Genomic DNA, 14,420 nt, shown 5'->3' with positions numbered 1-14,420 from the left:
CTAAGCATGTAGGCCCTGCCTTTTAAGACTATGCAATTGGCCGGGCGCAGTGGCTCAAGCCTGTAATCCCAGCACTTTGGGAGGCCGAGGCGGGTGGATCACGAGGTCAAGAGATTGAGACCATCCTGGTCAACATGGTGAAACCCCGTCTCTATTAAAAATACAAAAAATTAGCTAGGCATGGTGGTGCGTGCCTGTAATCCCAGCTACTCAGGAAGCTGAGGCAGGAGAATTGCCTGAACCCAGGAGGCGGAGGTTGCGGTGAGCCGAGATCGCGCCATTGCACTCCAGCCTGGGTAACATGCGTGAAACTCTGTCTCTCAAAAAAAAAAAAAAAAAAAAAAAAGACTATGCAATTTAAACTGCATGGATTTGTCAAAGACATATGCAAAAATAACCAAAGACAGATCTAACATCATGCTGGAAATTGTATAGAAAATCAAGAAAACTAGAAACCGCAAGCGAAACTCAAGCTTTAAATGAAAACGTTTCTATAAAGTTTTATAAAGATGAATCATCTTGCATTTTAAGTAATTGTGGGGACTTCAACATCCCAAATTCAGAATTTACTTTTCTTTAAAAGACATCACACTGTTCAAATGCTTACTAGGGTAATCTGATATTCCACATTTACAGGTATGTGTTGAGACACACCTTCAGACTGGTGAGGCCATCTGATTCACTTCTCTGGCTTTTCCACTAAAGGAGATTCCACAGAGGTCATCTCTTTCTTCACCTTACCTTTACTAACAATATAGTTACCTATCCCCATTCCAAAAATTCCCAGAGACAAGTCCATAACCTCCCTCTGGCAATATGTTTGTTGTTGCTATCTTCCCTCCCCCGATATAGCAGGAAATATAGTATGTTCAGAATCTTCTTAAAAGAGAATTTCACTTATAAAGAAATTCTATTGTAATTTAGAACTCCTACACTATTTTTTTAACTAGGCTTTTTTAAATGAATAGAATCTTAGCCTCAACTCTTTTCACTCTCAAAGTTATAGCAACTGTGGAACTGTTATTAAGAAGTCATATAAAATTTAATTAAAAGGCCGGGCGCGGTGGCTCAAGCCTGTAATCCCAGCACTTTGGGAGGCCGAGGCGGGTGGATCACGAGGTCAAGAGATCGAGACCATCCTGGTCAACATGGTGAAACCCCGTCTCTACTAAAAATACAAAAAATTAGCTGGGCATGGTGGTGCGTGCCTGTAATCCCAGCTACTCAGGAGGCTGAGGCAGGAGAATTGCCTGAACCCAGGAGGCGGAGGTTGCGGTGAGCCGAGATCGCGCCATTGCACTCCAGCCTGGGTAACATGAGTGAAACTCCGTCTCAAAAAAAAAAATAAAAATAAAAATAAAAATAAAATTTAATTAAAAAGCAGCAATCATTGTAAATAAAGTGTTTATGTAATACTCAAATTAAACCAACAGTTAGATGCTGGAAGAATTTGTCACATAAATAACATAACACTTTATCCAAATATCAGAATGACGGGCCAATTTTAAAGCCACAGACGCATACAATACATTAAAACGATAATCAGTAGTAAATATACCAGGGAAGGAGGAAGATAAATAGTTTTTTAATGCCACAGGATTTTTTTTCTCAAAATAATAAAAAAATTTCACTTTGAATATTTGACCTTAAGGATTCCAAAGCTCTCTTTGGGGGGGGGGGGGCCATAAGTAACAAAAATATATTAACCTCTAGGATCAAAGAAAGATCCCTGGTAAATTAGACAACTCAACAATGGCAAATTCTTTTTTTTTCTTTTTCAATGATTATGCCATAAGGCAAATTCTTATAAACCTTAACATTAAGCACAATGTATATCTATATGTATCAGACAGCTGGAATGTCTAAACTTTCTATAAATTCTTTAAGTGTTCAATAAGATTATTAAGTAGAAATGCTGCTACAATTGGTCAAGAATTTAACTTTCTTCCAAGGGAGTCAGACTTCATTAATTGACTTAGGAGTAGAGAAAGGTTAAACAAAAATCTAATCTGTCATTAGTGACAACTTCGACCAAGGAAAAGAACATCTTTCTTTTGCAATGAGCATTCCATGTCAGCTAGGGCACAGAAACATTAGTACTGTGTTCCTACACAGACAATCTTTCCCCGCAGCATCTGTTGCTAATTGAAAGGGACTAGAATTACAAAATCCTAGTCAATTTCTCTCACCAGCTCTTGCTGTGTATAAAGATTTTCTATGCAGGGGCTGAGCATTAGTCTTCCACTGCAGCTGATAACTAAAGAGCAAAGAGAAAGAAATACAGAAGAAAGCATTTTTTGTATCCAACAATATATGGAACTAAACTGTGGGATGGGGGACAGCTAATCACATCTTTTGTTAGCTCAGAAAATTACCATTCCATAAACACAACTATTCACCTATAAAGGTCTATTAACATCCTAGTTAACCAATTGTATATTTCTTCTGTTTGGGTAGACTCCTTTTCATGTAAATCTTCAGAAGTAACCACCAATATTACACTAATTACGTCTTTTATTTCTGGTTCCTAGGCACATTGCCTGGGATTCAGGGGGCATTTAATAAATGTTTGTTGAATAAATATATCAATCTTGTATTTTGTAGCAATGTCCATTCAAGGCATTCAAAGCACCTCCAAAGCCTTCATCACCTTCGTTTTCTTTAAGGTCCATTCAGCATGCAGAGCTACATCAAGTCCTTTCGCCGTCCTACAACTTGTGGACTAAAAAGTTTAAAACATTATCTAAAGCATACTCAGCTGCAGGAAGAAACAATGATTAGAGGGTTAAGAGTGGAGGCCAGTCAGCTGACTACACTATTCCAAGCAAGAGATGAAGGCAGCCTAAACTTGGTGGTAGAATGGACACCTTCCAACGCTCCCCATGCAGAGCACAGTGACTGCCTCTGGATGGTGCAGTTTGCTCTAGCATAGGTGGCGTGTGCTACATCAAGAAAAGAAAGCTGGGCCAGGCGCAGTGGCTCATGCCTGTAATCCCAGCACTTAGGGAGACCCAGGTGGGTAAATCACTCGAGGTCAGGAGTTCAAGACCAGCCTGGCCAACATAGCGAAACTCTGTCTCTACTAAAAATACAAAAAATTAGCCGGGCATGGTGGTGGGTGCCTATAATCCCAGCTACTTGAGGCAGGAGAGCTGTTTGAACCCAGGAGGTGGAGGTGGAGGTGGAGGTGGCAGTGAGCTGAGATTACCACATCCAGCATGGGTAACAGAGCAAGACTGTGAAAAGAGAAAAAGAGAGGAGGGGAGGGGAGGGGAGGGGAGGGGAGGGAGAAGAAGGGAGAAGGGAGAAGGGAGAAGAAGGGAGAAGAAAGGAGAAGGGAGAAGAAGGGAGAAGAAAGAAGAGAAGAAGAGGAGAGAAGAGAGGAGGAGAGGAGAAGAGGAGAGGGAAGAGAAGGCTGAAAAACGCTGGGGGAATAAAGAAGACAGGACTGGGAGATAACTCAAGGTTTTTTTCTGTCCCTGTTCAATTAAAGGAATTTAGGCACCTAATTCCATAAAATGTGCCACAAATTTGTAAGCTGGCTATAATACCTTGCTGGTGGGCTGGTGAGATCATTTGTACCAATTAGAAATATTTTTTAAAGGTTATCGAAAACAAACTCATTTAAGTACATTGTAAGACAACTATGCTACCTAGCTGGGGTATTATTTTAGCTATAGAGACATTTTTTTTAAGTTTTTGTATATGACAATAGAAAATATTAAAACAAAAGCAAAACTAAAAGCCAGAGCAACTATAGGAATAAAATTTCATTTTAATTCCAGGTTTGGAATGGTCCTCTTAATAGTTATAAACTAGAATATCAAAGTTTAATAGCTTAAAGTATACAAGCTCAAAGGTGCAAAGCTGTTCACCTTTGCCTTGTATTTGAAATGAGTCACATTAGACAGAAGAAACTTCCCTATAGTCTCACATCTCTGAGGCAGATCTGCATTCTTAGGTGATAGAGCCTGGAATTTTCATTTGCTAGCCCGTCCTTTCAAATGGGCATTTTGTTCCTTTTTTCTTATTTTATACTATTTCAGAAAACATTGACTGCCTAATTATCCATTCTATATTCCATAAAGTCCTCCAACATTGTACTCAATTGCGTATTCAAATGCTGTATTTGTTGAGCAGGGTATATGAACTGTTTGAAAGTTCCTGCAATCACATTACTCTAATTAGCCTGTTATCCAGAGAAGACCAATGACAGAGACTGGCACTTTCCAGAGAGAGAAGTCTGTAGCAGTTGGGGCCCTGCTCTTCTCCCAGTGCCGCAAGTTGACAGGGAGATTGTGGTGCTGCTCCACCCTAGATACACATTCGCTTTTTTGGCACATCTCAGTCTCTAGCCTCACTTCCTGCCACCGCCTCATTATTTATTCAGTTGGTTTTTAGGTAATTCAATTACCTGAACCCCTGGGCCTGCTGTATCGTGGGGAACGGGACGTGAGTGCAGATCACACTCAGCTACTTCAGGCTAAGCTTGGCTACATATCTAATTCTGCTTTTCTCCCACTACCTAGCTCTGAATTTCTTGTTGTCGTGGTGACCTGGCAACCATGTTCTGAGCTTTCCTGCAATTATCTGTACAACTTGAGTCAAAACTCATTAATTTCACTTGATTCAGCACTCCAGAGCCAAGAATTACTTGTTCAAAGGAGTTTATAGGTATCATTACTATACGGTTTTCTTCTGAGATAAAATAAGAAACAGGTAACTACCACATGACTTCTGGTTGACTGATTATAATGGTAATTCTGAGCTCTATACAATCTTGCTTACTCTCTCACCCCGTATTTCTAGCAGGAAAAAAACCAACAGCATGCTCCATTTTCCATTGATCATATCACAACAACTCCATTCTGAATAGCCATTGGGTGTCACAGTGTTACCCAACCAAAGCCATTACAGTAGACTGATGAGAAAAAGGCTAACTGAAAATTGTGAGAATGACAGGCATAGCTCGCTCGCTCGCTCGCTCGCTCGCTCGCTCGCTCTCTCTTTCTCTCTCTCTCTGCTGCTCTACTGCTGTGTAAGGCAGAGAAGCTTTCTAAAGTAGCTTCAGAAATCCTACTTGCCTAATCCTCATTCATTTTTAAAAACCTTAGCATTTTAAAACATTTATTTGAAGGAAGAATTTGTGAAGAATTGCTTAGAAGGAGTAAGTCCTGGTAACCTAAAGGAAATTAAAATTTACAAAATTTGACGGGATACAGAAACTGATGATTTGATAAAAGTAGTTAGCCAATGGCTCTGGTCTATAATGTTTAAGACTCAGCATTACATCTTTGTTAAATATCAGAGGCAAAAGACAGTTCATTTTCTTCTTTATAATAATGCAATAGTGAGGCCAATTACTGAATAGTTGACAAAAGTCAATTGACATATGAAAAATAAAAAGCATTACACTGTAGCTAATACTTAAAATTCTATCTAGTCTTATGTTCCTCTTCTGAAAAAGAAATGTGCCCAAGATCATCAAGAAAAGGTTTGGTGTAAATAAAAGGTTAAATTAACTTAATTTTAATAATCTAATCTACAGCTTGACATAAACCCTCCACTCCAAATATCAGGTGGTATTATGAAATGTACGGAGATACTGTTTTTCATCTTTTCTGTATCAAAACATTATCAATTCATTGAACTTCTCTTGGGAGGTGTTAATGTGTCATTCATTAAGATGCCAAATAACAGGGACTGAACTCTTTGCTCTTACTTTGTCTCATTCTCACCACTAGAGATAAATCACATTCTGGTCTGATAAGAGAATCATGATTTCAGAATAGTCTGTTTCAATATGGAACAACCTTAACCAAGATGTGACAGTGACTGGCCCATGGATTCCAGGGTTCCAGACCCTCAAGTTCTCCTAAAGTTATCCTTTAATCTTCTTTGCATTATAAGGGCCTTACCTAGACAAGGCAAGTCTTGGTAACTTGAAGCTTTTTTGCTTATACTCTATACTCATGTCACAAGCTTCACGGATATACAGACATGATGTGTATCAAGAAATTTTCTTCAGTGGAAAAGTCTCACTAATCTAGGGCAAACTGGAAAATTTACTGGTTCTCCTGAAGAAGAAATAGATTTGATTTTTATGACAATAAGAACCAAGGGCAGAGGACTAAACTACTTGCTAATCGTTCAAGGGAAACATTAAAATACTATGTACAAGAGGGCTAGTTATTGCTGAAGTTTTGCTTAACAGTAAATCAATTACTGTCTGAAACATAATATTTAAATATTAACCATAAATATTTTGCTCAAAATTATTTCTGAAGTTCCCTCTTGCTACCACCTTCTTTCTGTTTTAGGAAAAAAAGTCCTATCTCCTGGTTATGTCATTATTTTGAAATACACATCTATATTTATTTGCTTTCTCTATCAATCTCATATTCTTAAAATTAGATTTCTCATGTTTGCTGAAGTTATCCAGGTCCCATAAATTCTCGTATCTAAATAATTCTTTCTTCTTTAAACAATTTTGTTTGTTGAGAATCTTGACATTCTTCCACAGTGATACTAAGTTTAAAAAAAAAAAAAAAAAGAGAGAGAGAGAGAGAGAATCTTGACATTCAACTTTCACCCCAAACAAAAGTTGTTTTGGCTTCCTTCCACTAAATGAAAGTATTTTCCATAAATCCCTTATTTCCACATGATATACTTCATGCACAAACTCCATACATAAATAAGTAAAAAAATATATACTCAGAAGGTCCTCCAAATGAAATGATTTTTTAACTCTACTAACATTAGATAAGAAATCAATATTTACCCTTGAGGGGAAAATCCTGCCTTTATAAGCCAAACTTCAATTTTGACTATATTTTGTTTAAGGAGGATGTCTGATGATTTGACATGTGATTGTATTTATACCCAACTAATCTATTTTACTACTCTTAAATTGAGGCCTAGAAAGTCTTAAATAAATTTCCCGAGGTCTAGCAATGATTGTCCCCTGATCTGGGACAAATATGCAGGTTTGGTAGTTCTCAATTCTGTCTAAATGTTCTAAATCTTAAAAAACTTCTGATAGCCTCAAGATATTTTAAACCATCCACAGTCTGAGCCCTAGTTTTAATTATCAGATACACAACTATTACACAGAGCTCCACGCCTAAAAAGAAACAAATGGCATGGGAAGCATGTTTATGGAGAAAGGCAAGGGAAATTACTCCCCAAAATATATTCATGGATTATTTGATAAAGTCAGGCTAGAAGAGCAAAGAAAGTAGTCAATAAATGGCTTGCTCTAAAACTGAATTTTTACAGATAGTTTTCAGCATGATTTTTCTGTTTCACTTTTCACCGTCAGCTGTGAGCTGTTTCCAAGTGTGAAATTGACTAAGAGAGGAAGCAAAGCTGTCATTTGACATCTGGGAGCGTGGAGATTGGGCAGCAGTGAAAAGCCATTTTGGACTTCTTCAATTTACACACATATTCACTTTTCAGACATTTTCAAGTCTGAAAAGGATTCAATGACAAATAACAATGTAAATTTCAAGCATTTAAAATTAAAGACTCATAATGGGGCAGAAAATAAAAGTGAACTCACATTGATAGGATACCATATCAACTTAAGACTAGAATGAGAAACTTAAATGATTATATTAGGTTAACTAACACAAATAATTTTACACACTTGTCTCAGATCATATATTAAACTTTCAAATATCGTTTTCTTGTATTTTGTTTAAAAGACAAGGTCTTGCTATGTTGCCCAGGCTGGAGTGCAGTAGCTATTCACAGGCATGATCATCACACACTGCAGTTTCAAACTCAGCCTCAAGCAATCCTCCCACCTCAGACTCAGGTGTTTTTGTTGTTGCTGTTGTTTGTATTTTACATGCTTAGTAGTACAGGTTCTATTTTCTAGCTGTTTTTGAATAATAAAATCAAAGGAAAAAAGTGGTAAGAAAAAATACCTTCTTGAAATTTTATTTATCCTTTATACTTAAAACACTATAAACAAAAGTTTATTCTTTATTTTCATACATTAATAGATTAAATGATAAAGTACATAAAAATCCTTTGGCTAAAACTTTTGTGCATATGTGTAAAACAATATAAAATCAGAGTAACCACAAGAAAGTCATCTGGAGAAAAATAACCAATTTACTCCAGTTTTTATTCTCTAATCTCTCACAACAACAACAACAACAAAATAGAAGAACCTGCGTAAAAGTATCCTAATAAAGTATCTAAAAGTCTCCTAATGTGGAAACTAGACAATGTTATATTTATATTGTCATGCTATACAATCTGTTCCTACTTTGAGGACTATTTCTTTTGCTTTTTCTCTTCCTGAACTCCATTCTATGTTTTTGTGGTATGAAAAGAACCCATTTACCATGAATGATGTTTATTTAAAATAAAACCTTTCTAGAGAATCATCCTAGATAATCTAAGGATACAAAGTGAACCTAAAAGGAATGGCTTCTACTTTGAAAACAGGGCTGGGTTTGATCAGTGAATTCGTATTCTCAAGACCCTCTTGATGGGTCTGCAGCTGCAGCCATTTATGCGCTGGCTTTTTCACAGATGTAGACAGAGAAAGCTCCATGGTTTTTGTCTTTTTGTTGTTGGATTTGTTTTCTTTAATATAAAAAAAGTGGCAACTTTTAAAAAAGTTCTCCATTTTGTTATAGAAACTTGCGAATCTTGGACATCCTTGGGAGTTTATTTACATTGTTGAAATAATTATGACTTTTTAAAATCTAAGATCACAAAGTTGGCAGAAACTATACTTAAATAACAGAAGGTGATCATTTGCATTTCAAAATTTATCTGTCTTGCTTTTCCCCTCAATTAAACCAAAACATGTTGATTCACAGGTTTCTGTGTGTGTTTTTTCTTTTTTAAACTTATTTATAGAGCAGAATAATGGCCCCCCTGCTAGTTTGGCATTTGCTCAAGTATCTGTCCATGCAAATCAAATCTGTTACTGGAAATTTTTCTCAAAATATAAAGGCACATCATCCACAAGATAAAAGGATACACTGCTGCTATTATAAAGTACAGGGCAGGTGGATAATGTTTTCAGGACAAATATGTGATAAGGATTCCCAGGAGGTGAAGTGGCAGGGGTAGAGGGTACATACTGTTTAAACAGAGTGAGTTGCTCTCATCATAATCTTGTGATAGCTTTACTTTCTAGCCAAACATCAGCAGCTTAGACTTGGGGAGTAAGACGGAGGGGATCATGTGAGAAGGAATTACTTCAATCCTTTAGTGTTCCTAGGGGTAGTTTTGATTTATCTGTAGCACTGCTACGAACTTTTGGGGCAAACAGTAACTCACAAATTTTTGCTCCAATTCCCCTTAAGTTATAAATGAGGGTGAGAGCACATAGACTTAACCAAGTTCTATAACTCTCTAGATTTAAGGTCATCGTAATTTGTACATTGGTATTACTTTTTTGTTGAGGCCATTACTGGTTTTGTTTTACCTGGTTGGTACATTAACAGGCCCAAGGAATGGAAAGCCTTTCCACATTGTTCAAAGCATGCCATAACACTAGAACACTTTCGAAACTCACAAAGCTTGAAAGTACAATTCTTTTATGTAAATAATGACAACAAAGCCCCTCTTCAGACTACAGCTTTTCTCAAATGCTAGTGAAGGACAACCTGGAAGAGGACAGCAAAAATCCATTAATGGTAGACTGCCACCTGCTGGTAAACTGAGAGAATTGTAATTTCTGGGACAAGGCTTAAAAATTAGAACTTGGAAACTGATCTGTATTAAATTCAGTATATCAGTATACAAAATTGAAAGTATATATCTGTTGATGAATGTAATATGCTTCTGTTCCACATATATTACAACTCTCAGAATACCAACATGTTATGGATATTAAAGTAAATGTGACTGCTTGAAAATAAGGAAAAATAATCTGCCAGAATGCCAAAGTACAAACTTACAGAGTTTCCAGTAAGTAACAATATGCATACTTATTAGGAACCAAGACAAAAGAGAAAGTAACAACAAAGGTAAGAAATAAGGAGCTAGTTACAAATATTAAACAATATTCCATAAATGTTTGGTTTTGTTACATGGTTCCTACTGTACTTCACTTGAGGATGTAACAAGCTTGACTCAAAAAAAAAACTCCCAAATTAAATTTGATCCTAAAACTTTCAAATTCATCAGAATTAACAAATATATTTCTAAGTACCTTGGAACCTAAAATGTTATTTCTTACCAAATTAGAAAGTGGGGAGAATTTGTTTTTTTAATCAAGTAACCATAATAAAGTGAATTCAACATGAAATTTTTTATCCTATTAACTAATATGATTTCAAAACATAGCATCACATAATCTACTTGACAGAAAAAATGTAGGTGTGCTCTACTGTCTCTAAAAAGAAACAAAAAAGTCTTAATTTGAAGGAAGAAGGAGGAAAGAAAAGAAAACCCTAATAGTTGCTTTCAAGAACATTTTAGGATATTTATTTTATAGGTTGGAAAACTGCTATTCTCTACTACGAAAATAATTCTTAACAATGAATGTTGTAACTAGAAACAATATAGCTCTTTTAATCCTTATGATCATGACTTCACATTATGCAAAGAAACAAGGTTAGCATCAACATACTGGTTAAGCTGGTAAGTATTAAATACTGTATTGATCAACAACTAAACAGATTATGCCAACAAAATCAGCTTCAAATTCCTTTGAAGGCCAGTGGGGTGACAGGTGAAGTAATTCTAGCCATCCAAAGAGGCTAAATGGTAAGCAAAAGGTGAACAAACTTAGCAGCACCATCTGCACTGATGAGTGAGAAAAACCAGCTCAAATGCAATTCACATGCTTATGCTACCTATCATTGTCAGTAAAAGATCTAATAATCACAAAATAAATCTCTAATTTTTAAAAAATAAAAACAATTCAGTAAGGGTAAGATAAAACTGTTGTATCTAAAAACATTTGTTCTAAAATGCTAGGTTGGCACATCACTAAAATCATATTGCATTTTAAAAAATCTCCATTTTCCCAGGCACTGTGGCTCGTGCCTGTAATCCCAGCTATTCCAGGGGCTGGGGTGGAGGACTGCTTGAGGCCAGGAATTCAGGATCAGTCTGAGCAACACAGCAAGGCCCCGAATCTACAAAAAAACAAAAATTAAATTAGCCAGGAGTAGTGGCATGCACCTGTAATCCCAGCAATTTATGAGGCTGAGATGGGAGAATTGCTTGAGCCCAGCAGTCCTAGACCAGCCTGGGCAACACAGAAAGACCTCATCTCTACGAAAAAAATGCTTTAAAAAAAATTAACCAGGCATGGTGGTGTCCACCTGTAGTCCCAGCTACTTGGAAGCTGAGGTGGGAGGACTGCTTGAGCCTAGGAATTGGAGGCTGTAGTAAGCCATAACAGCAGCACTGCACTCCAGCCTATGTGACGGAGCGAGACCTGTCTCAAAAACAAAAAGAAAAAAATCATGCATCTAAAAAGGGTCAGTATATTTAAAGGTCCTTGTAAACGCTAAGAAGTTAAGACATTTCTAAGAATTCACTGCAGTTCTTAGTGAGATATAAACTCATTCAACAATAATAAACATGTAAACACACACATACATATATACACATATATACCTATGAATTATTTAATGGGCTTAGCCCCAAAATTTGTTTTTTGAAGGGTTAAACAAATAACCAAATCCAACACATACGTAAACTGCTAGTGAAAAATACAACTTATATAAAGAAATGAGAGCTGCCGAATCACTCTTTCAAGTGAAACATTTTAGGAGATTGCTCTAACCTGGGGCACAGTACATTCTCTCTATGGCATCGCTGTCACAGGAATCTTCAACCTCACTCCACCTGCTAAAATACGTTAGCTGAATGTGTCCTAAAAACAAAACGACAGGAGAAATCAAAACATTTTTCTCTTCCATTTTCTGCAGAAGTGAACTGTAATTACTCCTTTTGTAGCTAAAAACAGTATCATTAAGAATAATGGCATCATTAAGTACTAGAAGCTATTACTGGGGGTGAATTTGCTGCACTGATAATGAAGCTCTAGACAGGAAATGAAGATACTAATTACAAGATAAAACGCCTACTCAGTTAATTGGAAGCAACAGCGAATAAAAAGAAATGCATTTGCAAAAGTTCCTGACCTCTATCATTCAATAAGATGTTGTTTGGGTTCAAATCGCGGCACACAATTCCCTCTCTATGTAAAGCATCAAGGGCTACCACCATTTCAGCTGCCCATCTTTGAATGCAGCCCTCTGGGATGTAAAACCTGGAGGTTAGTGCTAATTTTTTATCAAGGTCCTCAAAAATCTGATGTATTTCCTTGTCTCCTTCTAGCGCTAAGCCACTTTCTCCCTTAGTCTCAGAGTCTCTCTGGAATAAAGAAGTTGGTTCCTCTTTAGCCAAATCATCAGTTTGATCTGTAAACAGCAATACTTCTTCTGTTTTTAAAGTGTCTGTGCTTCCAATATATTCATTAGCACCTAAGAGTGGACTGCAAATATGGAATAAGCTTTCTTCTGTGTTGTTTGCAGTTACTGCTGACTCCACCACTCCAAGTCCTTGAAACTTAGGATCTGAGCTGGGTGACAAAGACGTATCTCCTGAACTGCTATGATCAACGGCTGCTACAAATAACATCCTGGGATCCTCCTGTGCATAGTGTTTCTCTGTTATACTATGGGATTTGGGCCCAGAGGGATCACTCAGTTCCTCCCTGCCTTTCTCCTCATGTGTTTGGCATTGTTCAGTACTAAGCCTGAGGCATAAAACATCAGGGGTTTCCAAGAGTTTACTTTCTATTATCCCTGTATTAGTTTGTGTAAACTTAGTAGGTCCCATTGCTGCAGCTTCTCTTGTTGGCTCCAATTCACCAGGTAAATTTATAAGAAGATCAGGTCTTCCTTCATCAGTACCACTGACATCATCAAAAGCAGCATCTTTAAATGAAATAACTGGCACTGAGTCATCTGAGCCCCTGCTAATGGTGTCCTGAGCTTTAAACTCTACCTTGCTTTCACTAGCATTAAAACTCCTAGATGCACTGTCTCCATTTGGAAGAGTAAAGAATGGTTTCAAAGGTTCTGATTTTAGACTATACAATTTTTCTCCAAAGTCAAGTCCCAGGAGTTCACTTGCACTATCCTTACTGTCTATCCTAAAGAATTCCATGGGGCTATTTTTTGATCTACTGAGGGAATCTGATGTTCTTGGAGAACTAACTGCTTCTGGGTCATCGTTGGGGAAGAGCTTCAGCTCGTGAGCTCTCAGCTGTGTGCTGGGGCTGTCACTGTCAGCAGCAAGGTATGTTGGGAAGCTTTTAATAGCTTTAGTATCAACACCATTCCCTTCAGTCTTCATGAAGGGCTCCTCATTCAAAGACCCTGGTTCAATCTTTTCTTGCCCATATTCATTGCATAATGTTAAATAACTAGTAGTACATTCTTCTTCAGAACTTGAACCAGAATCTGGCCATTTTGGAGAGCTATCTTGCCCATCATCTTCCTGGTTGCTGTCATCTTGAGAACTTGGAGTAAGACTACTCTTCAAAGGCAGAGCTTTAAGCATGCTTCCACCATCACTTCCTCTGGATTCAAAGCTACTGCTGTCCTGAGGACTAGAAGCTGGCTGTTGCAGGTGAATTTTTGCAAGTGTAGATTTTTTCACTTCCTTGATGTCAAAACTTTCTTCAGGACTTCTGTTTAGAAATTTACTGATATATGACCACAGTTTGCCACCTGTGAACAAGTATAACAAAACAAACAAAAGAATTAAGAGCTCCAAATTAATAGTTATTTATTAAGCCATTAGAAAAAAATTATTTTAAAAGTCAATCAAAACAAGTCACTAATACCCATTAATATCAACTGTGCCTTAAGGCAAGCATATTTAATAAAATGCTTGTTATTGCTGACTTGGTGAGTATGGTTTCAAGCATATTTCCTGAAATCAATTATTTTTTAAAATGCCAACCTATTTCTTCCTTGGAAGAGAAATTAGTTATAACAAATACTAATATGAAATTTCATAATTAAAATTCTACTCTAAAGTTAAATATCATTTAGTTTTAGAAACATCTGATTATGTTCTGCTCTGTTTATATAATTTTTTCAAGCATGGTCCCTTGGTCAAATGAAAATACATAAATAAGTGCTGTTTAAAATTGTATACTACAATGAGGGGAAAAAATCAACAATATTATTCTATTTTGAAAATGTCCAGTCCAGGATTGGAGGAATTTGGCATGTGGTACATAATTATGCCTTTATTAATGACATATTAATAATATATTTCCCCTTTTATGCCCCACCATATATGTTAACATGTTACATAAGTAAAGCTATTGAGGAAGATTAATTGGGCATCCCTTAATGAACCAAGCTACTGAAATTCTGACCATGTATTCTGACATATATCTATGAAACTAAAAT

General features: G+C 36.8%; 1 protein-coding gene across 15 annotated transcripts in view; it reads right to left on the bottom strand.

The window, feature by feature from the left end:
- RPS6KC1 (ribosomal protein S6 kinase C1) overlaps positions 1–14,420 on the bottom strand; it is a 206,938-nt gene that overhangs the window by 21,120 nt on the left and 171,398 nt on the right. For all 15 annotated transcript variants that reach the window (XR_004272231.1, XM_032289202.1, XM_032289210.1 and 12 more), the window contains 2 exons: positions 12,132–13,727; positions 11,771–11,860 (listed from right to left, as the gene is read on the bottom strand). Coding sequence is in view for 14 of the 15 variants with exons in the window: in XM_032289202.1 (XP_032145093.1) it covers positions 11,771–11,860; positions 12,132–13,727 (1,686 nt within the window). In the remaining variant the exon portion in view is untranslated. The remainder of the gene's footprint in view (positions 1–11,770; positions 11,861–12,131; positions 13,728–14,420) is intronic.

This window comes from Sapajus apella, unplaced genomic scaffold, assembly GCF_009761245.1.
Source record: "Sapajus apella isolate SASKATOON/1434 unplaced genomic scaffold, GSC_monkey_1.0 scaffold22, whole genome shotgun sequence".
NCBI classification, from domain to species: Eukaryota; Metazoa; Chordata; class Mammalia; order Primates; family Cebidae; genus Sapajus; species Sapajus apella.
The sequence above is the reverse complement of the archived record's forward strand: the minus strand, read 5'-3'. Positions and strand labels throughout refer to the sequence as shown.